Source organism: Pristiophorus japonicus, chromosome 9, assembly GCF_044704955.1.
Source record: "Pristiophorus japonicus isolate sPriJap1 chromosome 9, sPriJap1.hap1, whole genome shotgun sequence".
NCBI lineage: Eukaryota > Metazoa > Chordata > Chondrichthyes > Pristiophoridae > Pristiophorus > Pristiophorus japonicus.
In genome coordinates this window covers 41,230,070-41,256,444 of record NC_091985.1, presented here as the reverse complement: position 1 = coordinate 41,256,444, position 26,375 = coordinate 41,230,070, and the positions used below count along the sequence as shown (strand labels likewise).

General features: G+C 42.2%; 1 protein-coding gene across 1 annotated transcript in view; it reads right to left on the bottom strand.

Annotated features, from left to right (window-relative positions):
- Positions 1 to 26,375, bottom strand: part of fmn2b (formin 2b) — a 596,705-nt gene that overhangs the window by 360,878 nt on the left and 209,452 nt on the right. Inside the window, exon 9 of the mRNA XM_070890955.1 lies at positions 551 to 638. Within this exon, the coding sequence (XP_070747056.1) occupies positions 551 to 638 (88 nt within the window). The remainder of the gene's footprint in view (positions 1 to 550; positions 639 to 26,375) is intronic.

Sequence of the window (26,375 nt, the reverse complement as noted above, 5' to 3'; positions counted from 1 at the left end):
ATCGTTCAGAAAATGTTTACATTAATGAGTTAAGGTACCACTTTGCTCTTCATGAATATTTGCCCAACATGCATCAAAGAGCAGCCGATCTGCTCACAAGGGATGAAAACCTTACAGGACACATTCAAAACCTTACCGAACACGTTCAATACATCTGCACCACTTTTTTCTCTAGACACATACCGACATTTACAAACTATAATTTTAAATCCACATGCAATTCATTTTAAGTACTGAAATGCAACCTTTTCATTTAGGATTTACAGTACAAGTCACGTTACATGCTTACTGTGCACAGGGTGAATTATGAATGACAGAAGTATTAATACAAGTTACTACTGTTGAGGCTGATCGTGTGTGCATGCTCATCACTTTAATGTAACCTGGCACTTATTCCATACCTGCATATTACATATCCACCTACCTTCAAAGTAGCATCACTGATAACAGTTAAAGTTGTAGCACATTGCGGACAGCTGTAAACGGGTTCGGGAAAATCGTGACAAATAATTTTATGGGTAATTTGCCAACAACCGCTGAAGGAGCTTACCGTGCTGGATATCTTTCATCTCCAAGTGAAGACTCGACATTAAAATTCCAACAGCTTGCGACCTCTTGTTGGTCAGAAGTTTCACAACCTGGAACAAAGAAAAAATCCAGTTTTGGAAAGCAAATCATAAATGCACATCATCCCATTCGATTCTTTTTAAATATAAAAAGAACGTAATTTTTAAGTAATTGAAGATTTTTTTTTTTATTTAAAAAGCAATCTGTTTGTTGTTTTCCATTGAGCCTACTTAACAATACACTAGCACAATTAGGACTGGGAATACTTTCCATCTTCTGATGGTCCAGTGAAGATTAAAATTCATAAAGGAATGAGAACTCAAAAACTTTTCCAGACATCAAATATTACACTAAATGTATGAAACAAGCTCAGCAGAGTTCTGAATGCAACATTGATGTTTTACTACCAGCTACTTTCCTATAAATGATCAAAATAAGATTGGTCCTCCATCCTTTTCTCTGCTGTAAATCATTAACAAAAGAGCACAGGAACTGGGTAGTACCGTTGGCTGACAAATGGACCTTTCAACTTTGGAACCCAAGCTCCAATCGAGCCCAGACTGATGGGGATATTTACTTCATTGACTGCAAGGGTCCTATGTGAATTGCATTTAGCCAGTCTCATCCCACTTTATATGACAGGATGGTGCATAAATTAGCAAAGAGAGAGAATACATTGAAGGGAAAACTGAGGAATGGGTTTTGACTGAAGTGTGTGGATGATTAAAGTTCTTAAATCCATAATTCCCTGAAAGTGCAACTGCAGGAAGATAAAGCCATTAAAAAAGTCAATAGTATTTTGGGGTTTCTATAAAAAAAAGTCAAACAACAAAGTAGCAGTGATCAAAGGCAGTGGTTAGCCACAGTTAGAATATCATGTACTGCATTATGGAAAGGACATTAAAACCAGAGACACCATACAGGGTAGATTCACCAGTATGATGCCAGGAATGGGAAACGATATTTAAGAGGGAGTATTCCCATTGGCGCAAAGGCAGCTTAAGAGGGGATTAAACACAGATTTTTTTTTAAGTATTGCATAGATGCAGCATAGCCACGAGGAGCTTCTAGCTTGGGAAAGAAGGCTAAAGATCCTGTTTGACAAAAAGCTCCTGCTCCTAGTTGACTTCAGTTACGGTGAGGAAATAGCCAAAAAGACATAAACAAAATACTGTGGATGCTGGAATCTGAAATAAAAACAGAAAATGCTGGAAACACTGATCAGGTCAGGCAGCATCTGTAGAGAGAGAAACAGAGTCAACGTTTCAGGTTGATGACCTTTCATCAGAACCCTAGCCTAGAAGACTATTTGTTTTATAGTTTGGTCAGCCACAGACCCTTGAAGAATGTAGGAATCTGCCTATTTACAAATTTCAGAATCGAGTATAATGCACTGCGCAACATTGATCCAATTTCAAAGCAATTTTTATAGCTCCTATTAGGCATTCTAGATCTAGAGAAGAACGATCTGATTAAATAGTATTTTGTTGCTCTGCGTAACATCAGAATGGTACAAACTGCCATGCAATATCACAGCAGGGGGTGGCAATGGCACAGGGAGTTATGTAATGATGCACACAGTTCCTTTTTTTGTTTTCAAGTTGAAGGACAACAGTGCTGGAAAATTTAATATTTTCATCTCGTGTCAACATCAAACTCTCTCTGCTGAGTTAGCACTGTTAGTTTGAGAGAAAAGCTCCCTCTACTCAGTCCCAGCTTCCAAAGAGCATCCATGCTGCACCAGTTACCAGATCAGCCACACGGGCTTATCTGAATGAAGTTCGCGTATGGCTTTATATCGCAGGGATCTTTTATTTTTAAAGCTCTATTTTTAAATTCAAAATAGTATTGGACTTTTTTTTTTTTTAAAAAGTGTTTTAACCACATGCACATTTTCAGGGAAACGTGTACTTTAACTCGTGAAACTGTGCAATCCTGTGGGGCTATCCTGCAGGAACAGCTCACTAGCCATCACAAGTTCTGTTTTTGCTTTTCACAGATGGTAAATTCTGTTACTGTTTGAAGGCTTTGGCTTTCAAACAGAAGTCCCAGCAATTTTATCGGTGAAAGAACTTTAATGCTGGAATATATAAAGCTTTCTTCAGCGATTACATTAGTCAAAAGGCTCCATTGGCTTTATAATGAAATTAGACACTGGTTAATCGATGCTATATCGTTTTTAAGCTCAGAACACAAGCTTCCTCAGTGTAAAACAAGTTCTAGAACTACAGGCATTTCTCCTTGATAAAATAAACAGACTGCTGCATTAACTACCTTTAAATTTATTCCACTGGTAGACTGATCTTTACAAAGCAAGGTGACATGCTTTATTAACTGACAGGCTCTAGTGATTCATTTATTTTACCACACTAAATAAAGTCTTTCATCAAATTTGTTTTAATGACATGATTTAGGTCAAGTTTCCTCAGAGCTGAGACATCTGCGACAGCCATCAAGCACTAACGAGTGAAATATTAGCCACCTAACGTATGAGAGTATTGACAAGTAGTCCAAAGCTTGAGATTTTTATGAATGTTCTTACAAAGGCTTGCAAGGAGCAAAGGTTTTCCTTAATTGCAATAATGGCATTCCTTTGATACACCCATTTTGTCAAATAATTAAAAAAGGCTGAACCGACTTTCGTCATTCCACTGGACATTTACCAAGACAGAAAGGTAGATTCCATCTTGATGAGATACTTTACTTTTACGAAAAAAAATCTGCAAATAATGTCACAAACTTCAACATTCCTGCAAATTTATACAAATATTAGCTGAGAATTAGTCACCTTGGCAGCCAGTCTATTACATTGAAGTTCATTTAATGGGTTCGATCTTTAAAAAATATAATCGCACAGAGCTATTCGTGTATTCTTTGTAATTGTGTAAGGCAAGAAATAAAAAGTGAATAAAATTGCTCCAGCAATACTACTTAAAGACCTGGGGTTAACATAAATGGTAAAAACAGAACTAGATCAGGCTAAGCCACGCCACCAAATATGCATCATAGGTTTCAAAATAAAACTATTCCAAGTAATAACATGGGACGATGGACCAAGGCAGTATAAAACACGTCTTACACTCACTCTTAACCCACTTTCAAATTTTGTTGACAAATTTTGTTGCATTCCTTTTGATCTCATCCCGATCAGCTTAGCATGTAAGGACAGCATGACGACAAGAGAAAAAGTCCAACAGGCCATCATTACTGCTCCTTAAAACAAGACCAGGGACTCATCCCAAGAAAAGCAAGTAACTAGAGGTAAATATCCCAAGATAAAACTCTTAACTTCCTTGTGACCTTTCTCTCAACACCCTTAAAGTAATCAAGTAAAAACTCCAGCATATCAACTCAGCTTTACAATGAAAACTTTACCAGGCCAATTTTATTCCTTATGACAAATTTACCATCTGCTCCAAATGAGTAAAATCACGATGAATTGAATCATCCATGTCTCTTCATTCCTTCCTTATTAAATATTCACCTAGCTTCTTTCAAATGAATCAATTAATATACAATTCACTGGTCCTGATGCAACCTATTCTGCATATTTATTCGAAAGGCTGTGGTTAGGCGGGGGGGGGGGGGTTGGTGGTGGGAAGGAGAGCGCACGCGAGAGTGGATTACTCCTGGTCTTGTTCCCATCCTCTAGTTTGAAGGTTACAGTTTAATGTAATGCACTGCTTATATCCACATTATCCTTTTTTTACATTTTGGTATTCAAACTTATGTCATCTTAGAGATGCATACTGTAATGTATTTGCTTCATGGGTTCTTTGCTTAAGAATTCATAGCAACACATTGCTATTAAGAACTAGTTAGTTTATCAACAAAGTTTTAACAATCACACTACAGATTACCAGTTCATCCACTAGGCTCACAACTGCATGCCTCATCGGAGATGACCTAGACCCAACTGACTGGGGTTTCATTGAATCTTGTGAACATCACGTGACTGGCTAAGCCACTCACAATGCAACAGCTCTACAAACCTGTGAGCATACTCACAGGTGCATACATTACAGTTTCAAAATGGATATATTCTGAATGTCGGCTTACCAAGAAATGACACCCTAATCACCCTGTTCCACATCATTAAATGCCCTCTCGATACAGCCAGGATTGTATATGCTGTGAATGATCAATAAATGCATCCAAGCCATTTTCCTATTCCAACTTTGCCACCTTTTCCAGTGGTCACCCATTCACTTGGTACACATATCTCCATGTTGCCTGTTCTAATGTGAATTGCATCTAACCAAGTTAAACTTCCATCATTCCTCATTCCATAAAATTCTTCCATCATTCTTTAGCTCGTAATTCTTAATTTTTCCAACTTCCTCTACAATAGTCACCAGGCCACATAGCTTGGTGTCATCGTTATTATTGATTATATTAATTATATTTTTCCTTTAAACAGAAAGTCTAAAAAGCTAGGAATTCAGGAGAGAGTCATGCAAAACTCCATCGGTTAGTGTTCCCAGACATACCCTCATCGATTTATGGCAATCTTCTACTTTCTACTGGATTTTTAGACTAGGTAATTTTCTATTAATTTTATGACCCTTAATCCAATTTAAAGCGGCATACTAAACCTTATCAAATGCCTATTGAAAATTCAAGTCAGTTACACCGGCCAATTATGGCTCTGGTCAAATCAATACTTTCAGCATTAATTCACAACTGTCAGTCGCTTGTTTATATGCCTGGCTGTGAATCAGACTCCCATACCCAGGAGAGAACTCTACTCATTCACATGTACAATTCTGCTCTCAGCTGGTAACTTCAAGAAAGAATGGAGAACATGGGCAGAAGTAAACACTCAAAACATTTAAGAAAACTTAAGTATATGAAATACCCACAAAATGCAACAAGCTCCATGAATGTTTTCAAACTTCTCTCAATACCGTTGGTGTTTTACTCTTGATCAACCCAAAGTGATACAAGTTTGTCTCCCCCTGCCTCCCCTCCCCCAATGGATCTCTCAAAGTTGTGCCCTTGAGTTATATGGTCAGCGTGATCGGTGACATAACTGAACTCTTGGTTACCTCCTCAAAATAATTGGAGTATATTTCACAAGAATAAACTCCTGCTTCTAAATCCAAGCTAATCCACCCCTCATGGCCTCTTCACCCAATTCTACAAAAAATAAAACAACGTTGTGTAATTTGCACGAAAACAATTTATAACATGAAACCAAGCCAGACTCCTCAGCTTTTCAACAACTTCTCAGAAAGGGAGAAAATACTATAGTATGCTTATACATAGCCAAGCACAACACTCCTCAGATACAACTCCCACACTGCTGCAGCAAAAAGCTTAATCTGCTCATCAGATGGCAAAAAGATTATCCCGACTGTTATCTAGCCTACCCCTACGTTGGATGAGAGACTTAAAATTCTGCATCCTGTTTGTCAATTCAAGATAAAACAGTTCCTGCCCTGATGGACAATCTGCCCTATTGGTATCAGGAAGTGCTGGTCAAGCTGCTAAAACTGCAGCATTCGATACACTGTGAAAGCCTAAAGTGTACACCTAGTATGGGAACTTACGGTCAGAAGAGTAAACTCATGCAAGAGAAAAACTAATGTCTACTTCACTGATCAGAATGATCATGCCAAAGGGAAACAAAAAGCAAGGCTAAGTTCCACAAAGCTTACATAATATTCTCATTTTGGTATATCCACAGCCTCTCCGTTGAATCAAGATCTCCAATCACTTCAAGCATTTACTTGACATTTAGGTACATCATAACCAATGCAAGCCTAGCAGATACAGGAGGTCATCCTCTGTTGAAAACTTCAGTCTTGTGTTTTGACCAACCAGTGATGAAACCTCAATTGATAGAGATTGCACACTTCACTTTCAGTCTAGTTTGTGCTTACCTGTTGACCGTTACAAATTCAGATCTGCTGTAGATAGCTTCTCTGGTTTGGTAGCCAGTCACTTCCGTAAATTGTCTGAGTATCTTACTTTCATTGGAGTTGACTCTCACTGTCATATACCTAATATTATGATAGCAGGACACAGGGGTGCAACAATGATTTCCCCCCTTGTGACCCAAACAGGAAATCATAGGATCATACAGCATAGAAAGCAGACATTCATCAGCCCATCATGCCTGTGCTGGTTATTTGAAAGAACTACCCAATTAGTCTCACCCCTTAGCTCTGGATTATTCCTTTTCAAGCATCATGTCTTTTGCACATCCAATTTTTCCCATCTTTCTGAAGATGGACAGAGCTAATACTAGAGGTGAGACATGGTGCGAATCATTCCGCTGATTTATTCCACAGTAAGAGTAAGGATCAAATTCATTTTGTTCAATTGATGCAGCTTATTTCCATATGAGAACACGAAAATAATGAATTTGTTAAGTTACCCCACTTCTGTGGGTTTGTCTTGCTTGACAAACTCTAGAATCATAGAATGGTTACAGCAAAGGAGGGCGGCAGTTGGCCCGTCAAGCCCATGTCGGCTCTCCCCCGACCTATCCCCGTAGCACTGCAATTTTTTTCCTACAGGTACTTATCCAATTCCCTTTTGAAAGCCGCAATTGAATCTGCCTCCACCACACTTTCAGGCAGTAAATTCCAGATCCTAACCACTCGTTGCATAAAAAGGTTTTTTCTCATGTCGCTTTTGGTTCTTCTGCCAATTACCTTAAATCTGTCCCCTCTGGGTCTCAACTCTTCCGCTAATGGGAACAGTTTCTCTCTATCTACTCTGTCCAGACCCCTCATGATTTTGAACACCTCTATCGAATCTCCCATCAACCTTCTCTGCTCCAAGGAGACCAACCCTAGTTTCTCCAGTCTATCCACATAACTGAAGTCCCTCATCCCTGGAACCATTCTTGTAAATCTTTTCTGCACCCTCTCAAAGGCCTTCACATCCTTCCTAAAGTGCGATGCCCAGTATTGGACGCAATACTCCAGTTGAGGCCGAACCACTGTTTTATAAAGGTTCATCATAAGTTCCTTGCTTTTGTACTCTTATGCCTCTATTTATGAAGCCCAGGATTCCACTTTCTCAACCTCCCCTACCACTTTCAATGATTTGTGCACATATACCCCATTCTCTGTTCATGCATCCACTTTAGAATTGTACCCTTTAGTTTATATTGTCTCTCCTCATTCTTCCTATCAAAATGTTTCACTTTGTGCTTTTCTGCATTAAATTTCATCTGCCACATGCCCACCCTTTCCACCAGTCTGTCTATGTCCTCTTGAAGTCCATCACTGTCCTCCTTTTAATCCTGAATTTTTCACCAAGTTTCACCAGGGGCCATTTTGCCTCAGCTGCTATTCCTGTTTCAAAAGCTAGGCTGATCTTTATTATTTACAGTCTCCGGGAATTACATAGGATATACGCTACAGAAACAGGCCATTCGGCCAAACCACTCCGTTGTTTAGGCTCCACTCGAGCATCCTCTCTCGTCTTTCCTCATCTAAATCTATCAGCATAACTCTCAATTCCCTTTGCCCTCATATGCTTATCCAGTCTCCTCTTAAATGCATCTATACGATTTGCTTCAACCACTCCCGTGGTAGCGAGTTCCACAGTCTCTCCACTTTTTGGGTAAAGAAGTTTCTTCTGAATTCCCTATTGGATTTCTTGGTGACTATCTTATATCGATGGACTCTAGTTATGCTCTTCCTCAAAAACACTCTCTCTGTATCCACTATCAAAAAATGGATCATCAAGACTAATTCATTAGCCTCTTAACTGCCTGAAGTCTCAGGTTCCTGTTTTAGAATAAAAACTTGCCTTAACACACTATACTTGTAAAGCACATGTAAAGTAACTATTTCCCCAATCCCTTCTGTGGTGGGAAAAAAATCTACTACTTGCTATTTTAGACATTTTTCTTCTCAGTTTTTGTAGAAACCACAAATCATGCAGCATCATTTTAAGGAAAGGCCCTAACCACAACAAATGATCAGGAACACTTTCATGACTTGAGTACAGCATGTTATTTCAGAGTGCAGCAAGGGAAATCACGTGAAGCCAGTGCACAATGTAAAACATTCAATATTAATGGCGGCGTATGTATTACCATTTCAAAACAGTACAAAATCAAGAACCAAAGAGAGAGTATTTCCTGGTTATTTGAGTGCAAAACAAACAAATGACTAGCTTTGTGGTTAGACAAAGTAATCTGATAAAAGCAAATCACAGTTCCCGACAGGTGTCTTAATAGCACCTGAACAAAGAAAAACAAATTAGTAATTCTCATTTGTAGCTTTGGCACTTTTGTAACTGATTTCAGAGGGCTCGTCAGTATTTAGAATAACCTTCTACTATTGTGCCATTTCATGACAAGAGTCAGGTGCACAACGTGCTGCTGTATTTCACTTGAGGTTTTCACTAACAGCCACATTTGATATCTCAGATCACAGAAGATGACACCAAATATGTGAAAGCATTCCACTTTTGAGAATTCAAACTTAGAGTATAATCAAAATTTGTCTTTTTAAAACAAAAATATATAAAAAAAAAAAAGAGGTCCACTAACATTCGCATAAACTATTAGACCATAGACTGCATCAGAATTGGCTCTGGTGATGCCCTTAACCGACACGTATATTCCCAGCAGGGTAATAGCCAGGGTCACGAACTCTGGCTGATTCTTCCCTTCATAGCTTGGAGCCAACTGAAGTGCATCAATTGCTGTGGAGATGGGTAACCAAGCACACAGCAAGGATCAAACCTTCCTCTCCAATTCACTGCCACGTCACGCAGCTGATTATCTCTCAGAATCACTGGGGAGAAGCTGACTGCATTTTTGTCACCAAGTAGTCCAAGATAGGGATAGGAAACAAAAAGGAAAGCTTGGCATCAATTGTGTTATTACAGCCCACAGGTATCCACAATGGGGTTGTGTTATTACAGCCCACAGGTATCCACAATGGGGTTGTGTTATTACAGCCCACAGGTATCCACAATGGGGTTGTGTTATTACAGCCCACAGGTATCCACAATGGGGTTGTGTTATTACAGCCCACAGGATTCCACAATAGGGTTGTGTTATTACAGCCCACAGGTATCCACAATGGGGGCCGGGGGAGATGGTGAGGTGGCAAGAATGCTGGAACAAAGTTCGACTTCTTCAATACTAAGATATTGGCTTAATCCCTTAGTCACAAAAAAGTTTGATTTTTTTTCAGTATGAACCAGTATAATGAATTCCATTCAGTATAAATTCAGAGATGTACTCAATTCTGTATCAGTAGCATAAATATTATATATAAATAAAAGTGTATTTTGGAATAAAAAAATAATAATGATGCTACTGATACAAAATTGAGTATATATATATATATATATATATATTAACCATTATAAATAAGAACCATTACCTTGTTAAATGGAAGGGACATCCATAGTTACTGTAAGTGTAATTATGAGCTGAAAGGTCAACATAGAAAATAGGTGCAGGAATAGGCCATTCGGCCCTTCGAGTCTGCACCGCCATTCAATGAGTTCATGGCTGAACATGCAACTTCAGTACCCCATTCCTGCTTTCTCGCCATACCCCTTGATCCCCCGAGTAGTAAGGACTACATCTAACTCCTTTTTGAATATATTTAGTGAATTGGCCTCAACAACTTTCTGTGGTAGAGAATTCCACAGGTTCACCAGTCTCTGGGTGAAGAAGTTTCTCCTCATCTCGGTCCTAAATGGCTTACCCCTTATCCTTAAGACTGTGACTCTTGGTTCTGGACTTCCCCAACATTGGGAACATTCTTCCTGCATCTAACCTATCAAAACCAGTCAAAATTTTAAATGTTTCTATGAGATCCCCTCTCATTCTTCTGAACTCCAGTGAATACAAGCCCAGTTGATCCAGTCTTTCTTGATATGTCAGTCCCGCCATCCCGGGAATCAGTCTGGTGAACCTTCGTTGCACTCCCTCAATAGCAAGAATGTCCTTCCTCAAGTTAGGAGATCAAAACTGTACACAATACCCCAGGTGTGGCCTCACCAAGGCATTGTACAACTGTAGTAACACATCCCTGCCCCTGTACTCAAATCCCCTCGCTATGCCATTTGCCTTCTTAACCGCCTGCTGCACCTGCATGCCAACCTTCAATGGCTGATGTACCATGACACCCAGGTCTCTTTGCACCTCCCCTTTTCCTAATCTGTCACCATTCAAATAATAGTCTTTCTCTGTTTTTACCGCCAAAGTAGGTAACCTCACATTTATCCACATTATACTTCATCTGCCATGCATTTGCCCACTCACCTAACCTATCCAAGTCACTCTGCAGCCTCATAGCATCTTCCTCGCAGCTCACACAGCCACCCAACTTAGTGTCATCCGCAAATTTGAAGTTACTACATTTAATCCCCTTGTCTAAATCATTAATGTACAGTGTAAACAGCTGGGGCCCCAGCACAGAACCTTGCGGTACCCCACTAGTCACTGCCTGCCATTCTGAAAAGTATCCATTTACTCCTACTCTTTGCTTCCTGTCTGCCAACCAGTTCTCAATCCACGTCAGCACACTACCCCCAATCCCATGTGCTTTAACTTTGCATATTAATCTCTTGTGTGGGACCTTGTCAAAAGCCTTCTGAAAGTCCAAATACACCACATCAACTGGTTCCCCCTTGTCCACTCTACTGGAAACATCCTCAAAAAATTCCAGAAGATTTGTCAAGCATGATTTCCCTTTCACAAATCCATGTCAAGTATAACTCGATTACAAAATACGAGGTCATTTATAAAAGGAACACTTCCCTGACATTTTTTCAATGATAAAATACAAATGCAGCCAATGGCGTATAAATGGGTCATGGGGGGTGGGGCGGTAGTGAAAATTAGGCGATAGGAAATCGGAAACCCATTTTACATTCCACCCGATTGACTCCATTGACTTTAATGGAATAAAAGATTGGCTGGAGTGCAAAAAGTGTGCGGATTCGCTATCGCTCACTTTGTACTGCCCAAGACGCATTTATCCCCCATTCTGTTCTTTTAAAAAATGTTTGTTTTTCCCCACTTCGAGCATGCAGCTGTACTCCAAAAGGCACTTCACACAATCTCAATTTCACTTCATGGCTCTCCATATTGCTGAGCTCATTCATGCCAAGATTATTCCCCACAGGATAATCTTAATTTCTACCGGAAATCAAAATAAATGAGTAATTCAAATGCCAGTACAATCTGTTTAATCATTGAACACCAATATTCATCAGTAAACAAACATGCGTAATTTATTTTTGATTAGATAAATCAACAAACTTTTTAGTAAAATAATGCATTACAGATGTTCAAGCGCTGAAACATCCATAAACCAAACTCACTCTGCAGCAAGGCAAATTAATGGAGGCTTTTGAGAACAAGGCTGATTAATTTAGAAAGTGCAGATATCAATTCAGCAGTAGGTGATTAAGTGGATCGGCCAATTCTTTCCCTGGCCCCACAACCCTCAATTTTCTCTCCTTTCATGCATCATAAAGGTACCAACTCAGAGAGATAGATGGTGTTCCACGAATGCCAGACAACTTCTGCTGTCTTACCTAAGTGGCCACTTATCATGGACAATCTTAACCAGCAAGTGCTGGCACACTATTCAATTACAGGAGCAGAGCAACCATGTCTGATCATGTCTACAGATGTACTTTCATGCAGTGGTTGGTAATTAGTGGTCAGAAGCAGAAAGGCTAGCTGATTTTATCCCCTCATTAGATCAACAGTAATACCCTCATCATCCCAGCTGACTCAGCATAGAATAGGGATCAAACCGGTACACCAGAAAGATGCATTTATAACAGAGCCATCAGGAGAGCTTAACACGTCAACCAAAGAGCCTCTGACTTCATGCTCATTAAAGTTCATTGACTATCTAAAACAACACAAATCACCTTGAAAATACTTTGAGCCAGAGAGCTTGCCCTTGCACAGTTAGGTTTTTTAATTTTTTGGGTGACAATTTGCTAAAAGTGCGAGCTGATAAAGGGAGGGAAACAGGACATCTGGGATCCAATTGAACAGGGCAAGCAATTGTGTATCTCAAGTAATCATTGAAGGATTGTAAAATTAACAGTGCAAGGACAGAGTAGGATTTGTAAATTAGAGTGGGTCAATTCAATGACAAATCTGGTACAGAAAGAGAAATAAAAAGAGTGGGGAAAAAAGATTGGATTGAGAGAGAAAAAGAGATAAAGGCAAAGTAAAAAAAAATACATCTTACATTTTTTAAATCTCCAACAATTAAAAGCTGATGGAATGAGACCCCGACACTTGCAATAGTTAATATTCAGTGCCAGAGAGGTTGATTGGCAGCAATTAATGCTTATCACATTGTTAAGAGTACAAGGACCAAAATGGACAAGATGCAACTTTCAGTGGTGAGTTTAATTCATATCTACCACACAAATACAGCAACTTCACGCCAGTCAATGCATTTCAATGGTGAGGCAGACAGCAAGATGTTGTTTTCGCGAAGCTAATGGCGGAGTAGCGCAACATGGACAGCAACCTTTGGATTTTTGAGTTTAACCACGTATCGGTCCCTCCCCTTAAGCTGCTATAGCACTTGCCCATAAATAACAGTGAGCGGCATCAGCCTCACCGCTGCTTTGACAGGATAATCTGAGCCACGTTTCACATGTGATGATACAGCAACAGAAATGGCCAACTCTGCACGGCTTACCAAACACTTCCACGATTGTATGTTAATCTGAATTTGTGCGTAAGCGCATGCATATCACATGTTCATGCTACTTTCTAAAAATACCACTTCCAAAAAAGGGGTACATACGATAATTTACAGAAAAAATTTTATCTCAGTCTTCAAGGCATGATTATACACCAAAACAAGTAGAGAACTCGAGGCTGAGTTTCTCAATATGTGGAGCAGTTTCCTTGATGGCACATCATCATGAATGTAACCAGAGCCATCTGGACATTATGTTCAAACAAGGGCATTCCTCAAAATATGTTGATGATGTAACTATTATCTGGGGTCCTGGTGGAATGTGTTTGAGACTACTGTGCTCCTGCTCAGATAGTAACCCATTGGGAGACCAACTTTAGCAGCTCCAGTTAAAAACAATGCTTACAGTAACATTCCATCACAATGGAAAACCAATTTACCTCCAGCACCTTTAGGAATCAACTCATCATTTCTGCGTGGGTGGGAAAGGGCTGCAGATACTGCTCCTTAATCTCATTCATATTTGGCATGCCTGGGATCCAGCAAATTTAACACAGTCCCACAGGCAGTGGAAATTCAGATTTCGAAGCAGATCGAAATCACTTGGAAAAGTTTGATGCAACTGTTCTCAGAACTATATTAAAATCTTTTTTTTTCTTCATTCTAGTATCAGCACAGAATATTCAGATAGGAATGCAGTCTCGAATCTGCATCACTCTCCAGTCCCTCTCTCCAAAATGTCAACTTACTTATATTTTACACGAGACTAATTTCTCTCTTATTTCTCTCCACCATTCTTCCTCAAAAGCACGGATCTAAGTGGGAGCATGGGCAGCAAAAAGGAAGAGGTGGATAAGGCCCAGGACAAAGCACGGACCTGAACGGGAGCACCGGCAGTGGAGGCAGTGGCAGCAGCACAAAGGGAGCTGAGCAACGATTTAAAAAAAAAACACGAGTGTGTCACAGGATAGCTGGTAACTGATGGGAAAAAAAATGGCGTGACCATTACCAAAGTTAGGGGTTAAGTAGCTGGTTAGTGATAAAGCAGGAGCTTGGAGATTAACTTAATGGTATATTAAATTAGTAACATTTAATACAATATTATATTAATAACTTGAAATAAATACATCATGGTCTTAAGTTTATGTAAAGTTAGTTAATAGTCGAATAAATAAAGTGTGGCAGGACAGCTCAGTACTGTGGAATGCATATCCTGTGCCATGTGAGAAATGCAGGACGCTTCTCATGTCCTGGATAACCATGTGTAGGAAGTGTTGTCGGCTGGAGGAGCTCGAGCTCTGGGTTTCGGAGCTTGAGCACCAGCTGGCGTCACTGTGGTGCATCCGCAAGGCTGAGAGCTTTGTGGATAGCACGTTTCAGGAGGTGGTCACCCAGCTGATGAGTGCGCAGGGAGAGACCGTCAGACTGAAAGGGAGGAACAGGTACATAGTGCAGGAGTCTCCCTAGTGCATCTCGCTCTCCAACCTGTATTCAGTTCTGAGTACTGGCGAGGGCGATGGTTCCTCTGGAGAGTATTCAATTGTTAGGGGAGCAGACAGGCGTTTCTGCGACCGCAGACATGACTACAGGATGGCATGTTGCCTCCTCGGTGACAGGGTTAAAGATATCACTGAGTGGCTGCAGAACACTCTGGGGGGAGAGGGTGAACAGCCAGAGGTCATGGTCCATATTGGTACTAACGACATAGAAAGAGAGGAGGTCCTGCAGGTAGATTTTAGGGAGCTAGGAACAAAATTAAAAAACAAGAGCTCCAAAGGTAGTCATCACTGGATTATTCCCAGTGCCACGAGTGAGTACAGACATAGGAAGATAGAGCAAATGAATGCGTGGCTGGAGAGATGGTGCAGGAGGGAAGGTTTCAGATTCCTGGGGCATTGGGACTGGTACAGGCCGGATGGGTTACAGCTCAACAGAGCCAGAACCAATATCCTCGTGGGGAGGTTTGCGAGTGGTGTTGGCGAGGGCTTAAACTAATTTGGCAGGGGATGGGCACAAGGATGTAACATTAGAAAGGGAAAATAAAGTGCTCAAAATATTTGGAGTCTCAAAAAGCACTAAAGTAATAAATAATAAGGTATTAGGATGGGGTCCAACTAAGAATACAGGGTGGTCTAAGATAGGTTTACAGTGTATGCATGTGAGCGCACAAAGCATCGTAAACAAGGTAAGTGAGCTGCAGGCACAAATAGCCACATAAGACTATGATGTGGCAATAACCGAGGCCTGGATCAAAATAGGGCAGGATTGGGTATTAAATATTTCTGGTTATAAGGTGTCCAGGAAAGATAGGAGGTGGTGTAGCAGTATTGGTTAAGGAGAATGTTACCGTGGTGGTGAGGGAGGATGTCCTGGAGGGGTCAATGACAGAATCTATATGGCTAGAGTTAAGAAATAAGAGAGATGCCATTAAACTACTGGATGTATTCTATTAACCACCAAATAGTGGGAAAGATATGGATGAGCAAATTTGCAGAGAAATGAGAGAGATGCATGAACTGTAGAGTAGTAATAATGGGGGACTTCAACTATCCTAAGAGAGACTGGATCGTAATAGTGTAAATGGCAGAGAAGGGGAAGAATTTCTGAAATATGTGCAGGAGACATTTCTTGATCAGTATGTTTCTGGCCAGACGAGGGAGGAGGCATTGCTGGATCTTGTTCTGGGGAATGAGGTAGGTCAAGTGGAGCAAGTGTCAGTAGGGGAGCATTTAGGGAACAATGATCATATAAGGTTTAGCTGTGGAAAAGGACAGGGAATAAAGCAGAGTAAAAAATTTTAACTGGGGGGGAAAGCCAATTTCAGTGGGATGAGAACGGATCTAGCCCGGGTAAACTGGAATCAAAGATTGGCAGGCAAAACTGCGGTGGGACAATGGGCTGCCTTTAAAGAGAAAATAGTTTGGGTACAGTCGCGGTACATTCCCACGAGGGGGAAAGGTAGGGCAACTAAAGTCAGAGCTTTCTGGATGATGAATTCTATCTCTATCTCTCTATGCTATAGATATGTGCATCTATATCTATATAATATAATATATATATCTATATAATATCTATATCTATATATTATATATATATATATATATATATATATATATATAAATAGATACAGCCTATATATATCTATATCTAGCGCATCTATATATATATATAGATGATATATAGATATGATATGTAGATATATAGATATAGATATAAGAAGAAAATAAAAGGGGCTGAGAGGGGGTATAGAATGGCAGCCAACATAAAAGGTAATCCAAAAGTCTTCCATAGACATATAAATTGTAAAAGGAAGGGTGGGGCTGATTGGGGTCTAAAAAGGAGACTTACACATGGAGGCAGAGGGAATAGCTGAGGTACTAAATGAATACTTTGCACCTGGCTTCACCAAGGAAGAGGATGCTGCCACAGACATAGCGAAGGAGGAGGTAGGATAAAAATTGATAAGGTGGGTGGGGGATTTGCCCCTTCTTTAAGGCTCATTACCAGCTATAATGGGGCAGTAAGGCCTTTCCACCCGGGAGCAGGCGGCAAGACTGACCCATCTGCAATTGCCCCGGCCTGTGTTTCCACCCCGCCCAGCGCACCGACCCCTTACCACCCTGGGAATGTGGCAGCTACCAGTCAGTGCCCCCGACAGCTTCACATAGCGGGGAAGTTGCCAGTGGCTGGGCCACATGCCATCCTTAAAGGGGAGGGCATACTGCCGTGGTCGCCATTTTATTTTAATGTCGGCCGACCCCGAGTCGGCCTGACAATGGTGGCCGCTAGCTCGGCCGAACCCCTCCAAAACCCTACCCTGGTGGCCCCGTGAGTCCAACGCCTGCCTCGCAGCATCCCTCCCCTTTAAGTGAAAGGGACCGAAATTGCCCTCCGCGGGAGAATTGCAAATGTTACACCATTGTTCAAAAAGGGAGTAAAGATAAACCCATCAATTACTGGCCAGTCAGTTTGACTTTGGTAGTGGGGAAGGCTTTTAGAAACAGTAATCAGGGACAAAATCAACACAGTCACTTGGATAGGGGTGCATTAATTAAAGACAGTATGGATTTGTTAAAGGCAAATCGTGTTTAACCAAAGATCAAGTTTTTTGATGAGGTAATAGAGAGGGTTGATGAGGGTAATGCAGTTGACATAGTATATATGGATTTCCAAAAGATGTTTGACAAAATGCCACATAACCAGAGTCTGACAAGAAGAAACAGAGCGTAAAAACATAAGAGTGCATCAGCAAATAGAGTCAGAGTAGGGCAAAATGGTAGAGACACAAAATTAAAGGATTCGGAACAAGATAGATGAATTGATGGCACAAATAGAAATAAATGGGTATGATCTGATAGCCATTACAAGGTGACCAAGACTGTGAATTGAATATTCAGGAGTACTTGACATTTTGGAAGGATAGGCAGAAAGGAGAGAGAGGTAGGGGAGCTCTGTTAATAAAGGATGAAATCAGTGCAGTAGTGAGAAATGATCTTGGCTCAGAAGATCAATATGTAGAATCAGCTTGGGTGGAGATAAGAAATAGCAAGGGAAATACGTCACAGGTGGGAATGGTCTACAGGCCCCCTAACAGTAGCTACACTGTAGGACAGAGTATAAATCAAGAAATAATCGGGGCTTGTAAGAAAGATACTGCAATAATCGTGGGTGACTTTAATCTTCATATAGATTGGACAAATCAAATTGGCAAAGGTAGTCTTGAGGATGAGTTCATAGAGTGTTTTAATATATTGTGGAATCAACCAAGGAATAAGTTACTTTAGATCTGGTAATATGTAATGAAACAGAATTAATTAATGATCACTTAGTAAAGGATCCTCTAGGGAAGAGTGAACATAACATTATAGAATTTTACATTTGGGTTGAGGGTGAAAAACTTGGGTCTGAAACTAGTGTCTTAAACCTAAATAAAGGCAATTACGAAAGTATAAGACAGAGTTGGCTAAAGTGTACTGGGAAAATAGATTAAAAGGCAAGATGGTAGAAAAGCAGTGGCAGACATTTAAGGAGATATTTCATGATTGTCAACAAAGATATATTCCAGTGAGAAAGAAAGATTCTACGAGAAGGATGAACGATCCATAGCTAATAAAGGAAGTTAAGGATGCTATCAAATTGAAAGAAAAGGCATACAATGTTGCAAATATTAGTGGTAGGTCAGAAGATGGGGAACATTTTATAAACCAGCAAAAGATGACTAAAAAAATACAGGGAGAAAATAGAGTAAACTAGCAAGAAATATAAAAATAGACAGTAAGAGCTTCTACAAGGATAGAAAAAGGAAGACATTAGCTAAAGTAAATGTTGGTCCCTCAGAGGATGAGACTGGGGAATTAATAATGCGAAACAAGGAAATGGCAGAGATTTTGAACCTGTCTTCACAGTAGATGACACTAAAAGCATTCCAATAATAGTAGAAAATCAGGGGGCTAAAGGAAGGGAGGAAATTAAAACAATCACCAGAGAAAAAGTACTTAGCAAACTAATGGGACTAAAGGCTGACAAGTCTCCAGGACCTGATGACCTGCATCCTAAGGTCTTAAAGAAAGTGACTGCAGAGATAGTGGATGCATTGGTTGTAATCTAACAATATTAATGACTTCGATGAAGGGACCAAGTGTATTGTAGCCACATTTGCTGACAATATAAAAGATAGGTGGGAAAGCAAATTGTGAGGAGGACAAAGAGTATGCAAAGGGATATAGACAGGTTAAGTGAGTGAGCAAAAATTTGTCAGATGGAGTATAATGTTGGAAAATGTGAGGTTATCCACTTTGGTAGGAAGAATAGAAAAGCAAAATATTATTTAAATGGAGATACACTACAGAATGCTGCAGTACAGAGGGATCTGGGTGTCCTCATACATGAAACACAAAAAGTTAGCATTCAGGTTCATCAAGTAATTCGGAAGGCAAATGGAATGTTGGCATTTATTGCAAGGGGGATGGAGTGGTGTTGGTGAGGACACACCTGGAGTACTGTGTACAGTTTTGGTCTCCTTATTGGAGGGATATTCTTGCATTGGATGCAGTTCAGAGAAGGTTCAATAGGTTGATTCTTGGGATGAAGGAGCTTTCTTATGAGGAAAGGTTGAGCAGGTTGGACCTATACTCTTTGGAGTTTAGAAGAATGAGGTGATCTTATTGAAACATATAAGCTTCTGAGGTGGCTTGACAGGGTAGATGCTGAGATGATGTTTCCCCTTGTGGGTGAATCTTCAACTAGGGGGCACCCATTTAAGATGGAGATAAGGAGGAATTTCTTCTGAGGGTTGTGAATCTTTGGAATTCTCTACCCCAGAGAGCTGTGAAGGCAGGGTCATTGAATATATTCAAGGCAGAGATAGACAGAATATTGATCTATTGAAGAGTCAAAGGTTATGGGGAACAGACAGGAAAGTTGAGTTGAGGCCAAGATCAGGTCAGCCATGATCTCATTGAATGACGGAACAGGCTCAAAGGGCTGAATAGCCTACTCCTGCTCCTATTTCTTGCATTCTTTTAGGCTTGCCAGCAAAATTGAAGCCCATGGAACAAAAGGGACAATGGCAGCCTGGATATGAAATTGGCTAAGTGACAGGATCAAAATAGTAGTGGTGAATGGTTATTTTTCGGACTGGAGGAAGGTATACAGTGGTGCTACCCAGGGATTGGTTCTAGGACCACTGCTTTTCGTGATATATATTGACTTTGACATGGATGTACAGAGCACAATTTCAAAATTTCATTTGACACTAAACTTGGAAGTGTAGTGAACAGAGAGGAGGAGAGTGAGACTTCAGGAAGACAGATGGACTAGTGAAATGGGCAGACACGTGGCAGATGAAATTTAACAGAGAAAAGTGATGCATTTTGGTAGAAAGAATCAGGAGAGGACATAAAAATGAAATGGTACAAGATCAACTTGTATTTATATAGAGCCTTTAAAATAGTGAAACATCCCAAGGCAATTCATTAGGAGACAAAAGATTTGACACCGAACCACAAGGAGAAATTCGGACTGGTGACCAAAAGCTTGGTCAAAGAGGTAGGCTTTAAGGAGTGTCTTGGAGGAAAGAGAGGTGCAGAGGTGAAGAGGTTTAGACAGGGAATTCCAGAGCTTCAGGCCTAGGCAACAGAATACACGACCAAAAAAGTTTGAGCAATTATAATCAGGGATGCTCAAGAGGGCAAAATTAGAGGAACGCAGAAATCTTGGTGGGGAGTGTGGGGCGGGGGGGGGGATTGTGCGACTGGCGGAGATTACAGAGATAGGGTGGTGCGAGACCATGGAGGGATTTGAAAATAAGGATAAGAATTTCAAAATTGAGTCCCTCCACAAAAATGCAGCTTTTAACATTGTGATTGAATTTCACCATACCCGAATCACCTCGTAATCCTTTCGGCTGGCGACCCAAGCTGCAGAGGCAAAAGCAGCTGAAGGAGCAGCAGTGGAGCCACTGTCGGGCACATGGCGCGGGTAATGGCAGCGGCCACTCTGTCTTCTCCCACGGCCCTTCGAGGCTAAAATGCAGCAGGGCCCCCAGCGAGTCTCAATCCCTCCCCTCATCACACCTCAGATCTCCCACCACTTCTCCTGAATGTGCTGCTCAGTGCCAAGCTTACGGCTCACATCCCACCATTGGCAACGAGGCTCAGAGCTTGGTTTCCAGTCATCTCGGACCTTCTTGCCACTGGACCAAGACCGTGCTTAGTTAAGCCAGTGTGGTAAGCCAGTGTGCAACGGCTACACAATGTTAAAAGAACTCAAGCACGGGCATCTTCCACCCTTTAAATGAAGTTCGGGACCTAGAACGTCAGGACCCTCAAGGACAACCCCAACAGCGACTGACCAGAATGCCACACCGACATCATTGCCCAGGAACTTAGACGCTTCGATGTCGACATCGCCGCCCTAAGCTAGACCTGACGGACAGGGGAAAGCCAGCTCAAAGAACAAGGTGGAGGTTACACCTTCTTCTGGAAAGACAAACCAGAGGAAGAACGTCGCCTCCATAGAGTTGGTTTCGTCATCAAGAACGAGCTGGTCAACCGCCTCAGAGATTCCCTCTGCGGGATTAGCGAACGCCTTATGACTCTCCAGCTCACCCTATGCCTGAACCAGTGCGCCATAGTCATCAGTGCATACGCCCCAACACTCAACGCAACAGATGAAGCCAAAGAGGCATTCGACTCCAGCCTCGCATAATCCCGGAGGAAAAACTGATCCTCCTCGGCGACTTCAACGCCAGAGTCGGTAAGGACACGGACCTCTGGGGAAGTGTGATCGGCAGAGAGGGAGTAGGGAAAACCAACTCCAGTGGTAACCTGCTCCTGACAAAATGCCTAGAACACGACCTTGTCATCATTAGCACCTTGTTCCACCAGAGGGACAAGTACAAGGAATCGTGGCAACACTGGTACCTGCTCGACTATGTCATCATTCAAGCGAGGGATCGCAAGGAGTTGCACATTACCCATGCCATGACAGGAGCCGATGACTGGATTAGGTGGTCGTCCGTCCAGCAGTCAGTCATCAACATTAATATAGCCCCAAAGCGACGAGGACAACAAAAGCAATGCCGCAGAAAAATTAATGCCGAGGCAAAGACCCAGGTAAGAGAGCCCTATACAGCCAGTGCCTCACTGCCAACCTTCCAACCCTCGATGCTCCAAGACGCAGAGTGCCCGCAGCGCTTGATCTGCCCTCCAAGGCCACCGTAACCAATGTTATGGTGGACTGGTCACTCAACCAGGAAACACCAAGAATGGTTTGATGAAAATGACCAGGAGATCCAGGAGCTAATAAATCACAGGGCATTTCTGAACTTAAAGCAACAACCCAACTTGGGAGCAGCAAAGCAGCTCAACAGACGGCTGAAGGTCAAGGTCCAACAAAAAAAAACGCGACCTAAAGAATAGATTGTGGATGGAGAAAGTACAGGAGATCCAGCAGCTGGCCGACAGGCATGACGTGCGAGGATTCTTCCTTGCAGTCAAGTCCACCTACGGCCCAAGCACCCAAGGCCCCACCTCACTGCTGACCAAGAACGGGGAGACACTCATGAAATCCAAGGCAGTCAGGGCCCACTAGAAGGAGCACTTTGAAGATCTCCTTAAATCGAGATTCTGCCTTTGACACGAGTGCCCTCAACTCCATCCCGTAGCATGCTACCCACCACTACCTCAGCAAAATCCCAGCCTGCATGAGGTAGAAAAGGGTCATCCATCAGCTCAAGAACAAGGCATCAGGAGTGGATGGAATCCTCACTGAGGCACTAAAGTATAAGAACATAAGAAATAAGAACAGGAGTAGGCCATACGGCCCTTCGAGTTTGCTCCGCCATTCAATAAGATCATGGCTGATCTGATCAAGGACTCAGCTCCACTTCCCTGCCCGTTCCCCATAATCTCATCGTTTAAGAAACTGTCTATTTCGGTCTTAAATTTATTCTATGTCCCAGCTTTCACAGCTCTCTGAGGCAGCAAATTCCACAGATTTACAACCCTCAGAAGAAATTTCTCCTCATCTCTGTTTTAAATGGGCGGCTCCTTATTCTAAGATTATGCCCTCTAGTTCTAGTCTCCCCCATCAGTGGAAACATCCTCTCTGCATCCACCTTGTCAAGCCCCCTCATAATGTTATACGTTTCAATAAGATCACCTCTTATTCTTTTGAATTCCAATGAGTAGAGGCCCAACCGACTCAACCTTTCCTCATAAGTCAACCCCCTCATCCCTGGAATCAACCTAGTGAACCTTTTCTGAACTGTCTCCAAAGCAAGTATATCCTTTTGTAAATATGGAAACCAAAACTGCATGCAGTATTCCAGGTGTGACTTCACCAATACCTTGTATAGCTTAGCAAGACTTCCCTGCTTTTATACTCCATCCCCTTTGCAATACAGGCCAAGATACCATTGGCCTTCCTGATCACTTGCTGTACCTGCATACTATCCTTTTGTGTTTCATGCACAAGTACCCCCAGGTCCCGCTGTACTGCAGCACTTTGCAATCTTTCTCCATTTAAATAATGACTTGCTCTTTGATTTTTTTCTGCCAAAGTGCATAACCTCACACTTTCCAACATTATACTTCATCTGCCAAAGTTTTGCCCACTCACTTAGCCTGTCCAGAAGCTTTTGCAGATTTTGTATGTCCTCCTCACACATTGATTTTCCTCCCATCTTTGTATCATCAGCAAACTTGGCTACATTACACTCAGTCCCTTCTTCCAAGTCGTCAGTATAGATTGTAAATAGTTGAGGTCCCAGCACTGATCCCTGCGGCACCCCACTAGTTACTGGTTGCCAACCAGAGAATGAACCATTTATTCCGACTCTCTGTTTTCTGTTAGTTAGCCAATCCTCTATCCATACTAATATATTACCCCCAACCCCGTGAACTTTTATCTTGTGCAGTAATCTTTTATGTTGTGCAGGCATCTTATCAAATGTCTTCTGGAAGTCCAAATACACCACATCCACTGGTTCCCCTTTATCCACCCTGTTCGTTACATCTTCAAAGAACTCCAGCAAATTTGTCAAACATGACTTCTGTTATGTATGAATAAAGAATCTGACTAGATACTGTGAGCTCAAAGTGTGACCTTAGTCTTTTATTGCAGGTCAACATAAAAGATTGCTGCACAAGATAAAAGTTCACGGAGTTGCGGGTAATATATTAGTATGGATAGAGGATTGGCTAACTACCAGAAAACAGAGTCGGGATAAATGGTTCATTCGCAGTGCCTCTCCAGCCTGCGAGGCCTCCTCAAGTACAGGTACTCCCAAGGGATTGTGGGATCCCTTGGGACTCCAGGGAATGAGCCCTCTGGTGGTTACACAAGGTATTTACAAGTTTACATACCCCCCCATCCCTCTCAAAAGTCAATAGTGTACCTATTTACAAGGTGAGTCGATCTGGGGCCGTTCTTTCCCTGGTTGATCGTCTCAATGCAAATGCTGGTTTTGGTGAGTTGTTTTGTTGGGCCCTCGCTGGGCTGCTGTGCAGCTGGCCTTGTTGGGCTGCCTGGTATGGTGACTGCTGTGCTGCTGCAGGTGATGGGTTCTGCTTCGTGGTCAACTGCTGTGTCAGTTGCCACTGGTGTTTGTGTTGGGGGGGGGGGGGGCAGTCACAAAAGGTAGGCTCTAATATGGGTTGCTCTGAATAGTTCGTGAATCTGAGTTTGGTTTGTTCCAAGCGTTTCTTGTAGACGAGTCCATTTGAAAGTTTGACCCGAAACACCCTACGCCTTTGGCCACAACAATGCCGGGAAACCACTTGGGACCTTGTCCACAGTTCAACACAAATACAGGATCATTCATTTCAATTTCGGATGACACATTTGCGCCATATGTACTTTGTTGAAGCCGCCTGCTCTCCACCTGTTCATGGGTGGGCTAACGAGAGCCTTGTCTTAAGTGTCCTTTTCATGAGCAGTTCAGGGGGTGGGATCCCAGTGAGCGAGTGGGGTCTCGTGTGGTAACTAAGCAGGACTCAGGATAGGCGAGTCTGCAGTGAGCCTTCAGTTATTCTCTTCAAGCTCTGCTTGATTGTTTGCACTGCTCTTTCTGCCTGACCATTAGATGCTGGTTTGAATGGGGCAGATGTTACATGTTTAATCCCATTGCGGGTCATGAATACTTTGAACTCGACACTGGTAAAACACGGCTGGTTGTTGCTCACAAGGACATCAGGCAGGCCGTGCGTGGCAAACATGGCCCGCAGGCTTTCAGTGGTGCTCGCCGACATTATCTCACATTCAATCCACCTGGAGCACGCATCTACAACCACTAGGAACATTTTACCCAAGAACGGGCCTGCATAGTCGACATGGACCCTAGACCACAGTTTGGAGCCAAGACCATAAACTGAGTGGTGCCTCCCTGGGTGCATTGCTAACTGTGAACATGTGTTACATTTGTGCACGCAGAACTCCAAGTCCGCATCGATACCAGGCCACCACACGTGTGATCTGGTTATCGCTTTCATCATTACAATGCCTGGGTGAGTACTGTGGAGATCACTGCCCTTTTTGGGTACCACTACCCGATTACCCCACAGAAGGCAGTCTGCCTGTATAGACATTTCATCTGTGCGCCGCTGATGCGGCTTTTTCTCTTCCTGCATTTTTAATGGGACACTGGACCAGCTCCCGTGGAGCACACAGTTTTTTTTTATTTTTTTTTTACTAGGGACAGTAGGGGGTCCTGGCTCGTCCAGATTCTAATCTGTCGGGCGGTAACGGGTGATTGCTCACTCTCAAATGCTTCCATTACCATAACTAAATCTGCGGCTGTGCCATTTCCACCCGTGGTGGGCAATGGCAGCCTACTGAGAACATCGGCACAGTTTTCTGTGCCTGGCCTGCGGCAGATGGCATAGTTGTATGCGGACAACGTGAGCGCCCATCTCTGGATGCAGGCCGATGCATTCGTATTTATCTCCTTACTTTCAGAAAACAGGGATATTAGTGGCTCATGGTCAGTTTTCAATTCAAATTTGAGCCCAAACAGATATTGATGCATTTTCTTTACCACATAAATGCACGCTAATGCTTTTTTTTCCAATCATGCTGTAGGCCTGCTCAACCTTAGACAGACTTCTGGATGCATAAGCAACCGGTTGCAATTTCCCAGATTCATTAGCTTGTTGTTGCAATACACACCCGACACTGTATGACGACGCATCACATGCTAGTACCAAACGCTTACATGGATCATACAACACAAGCAATTTGTTTGAGCATAACAGTTTTCTAGCTTTTACAAAGACATTTTCGTGGCTTCTACCATTTTCATACCCATTCGTCTCCTTTACACAGTAAGGCGTGCAGTGGTTCTAACAGTGTGCTGAGACTCGGTAATAAGTTACCAAAGTAGTTCAGAAGTCCTAGAAACGACCGCAGCTCCGTCACGTTCTGTGGCCTCGGTGCGTTCTCGATTGCCTCCGTCTTCGAATCGGTGGGCCTGATGCCGCCCGCCTCGATCCTTCTCCCCAGGAACTCCACTTCAGGCGCCAGGAAAACGCACTAAGCGTTTTAACCTGAGCTCCATGTAGTTGAGCTGGCTAAGAACCTCTTCCAGGTTCTGCAGATGCTCGACTGTGTCCTGACCTGTAACCAAGATGTTGTCCT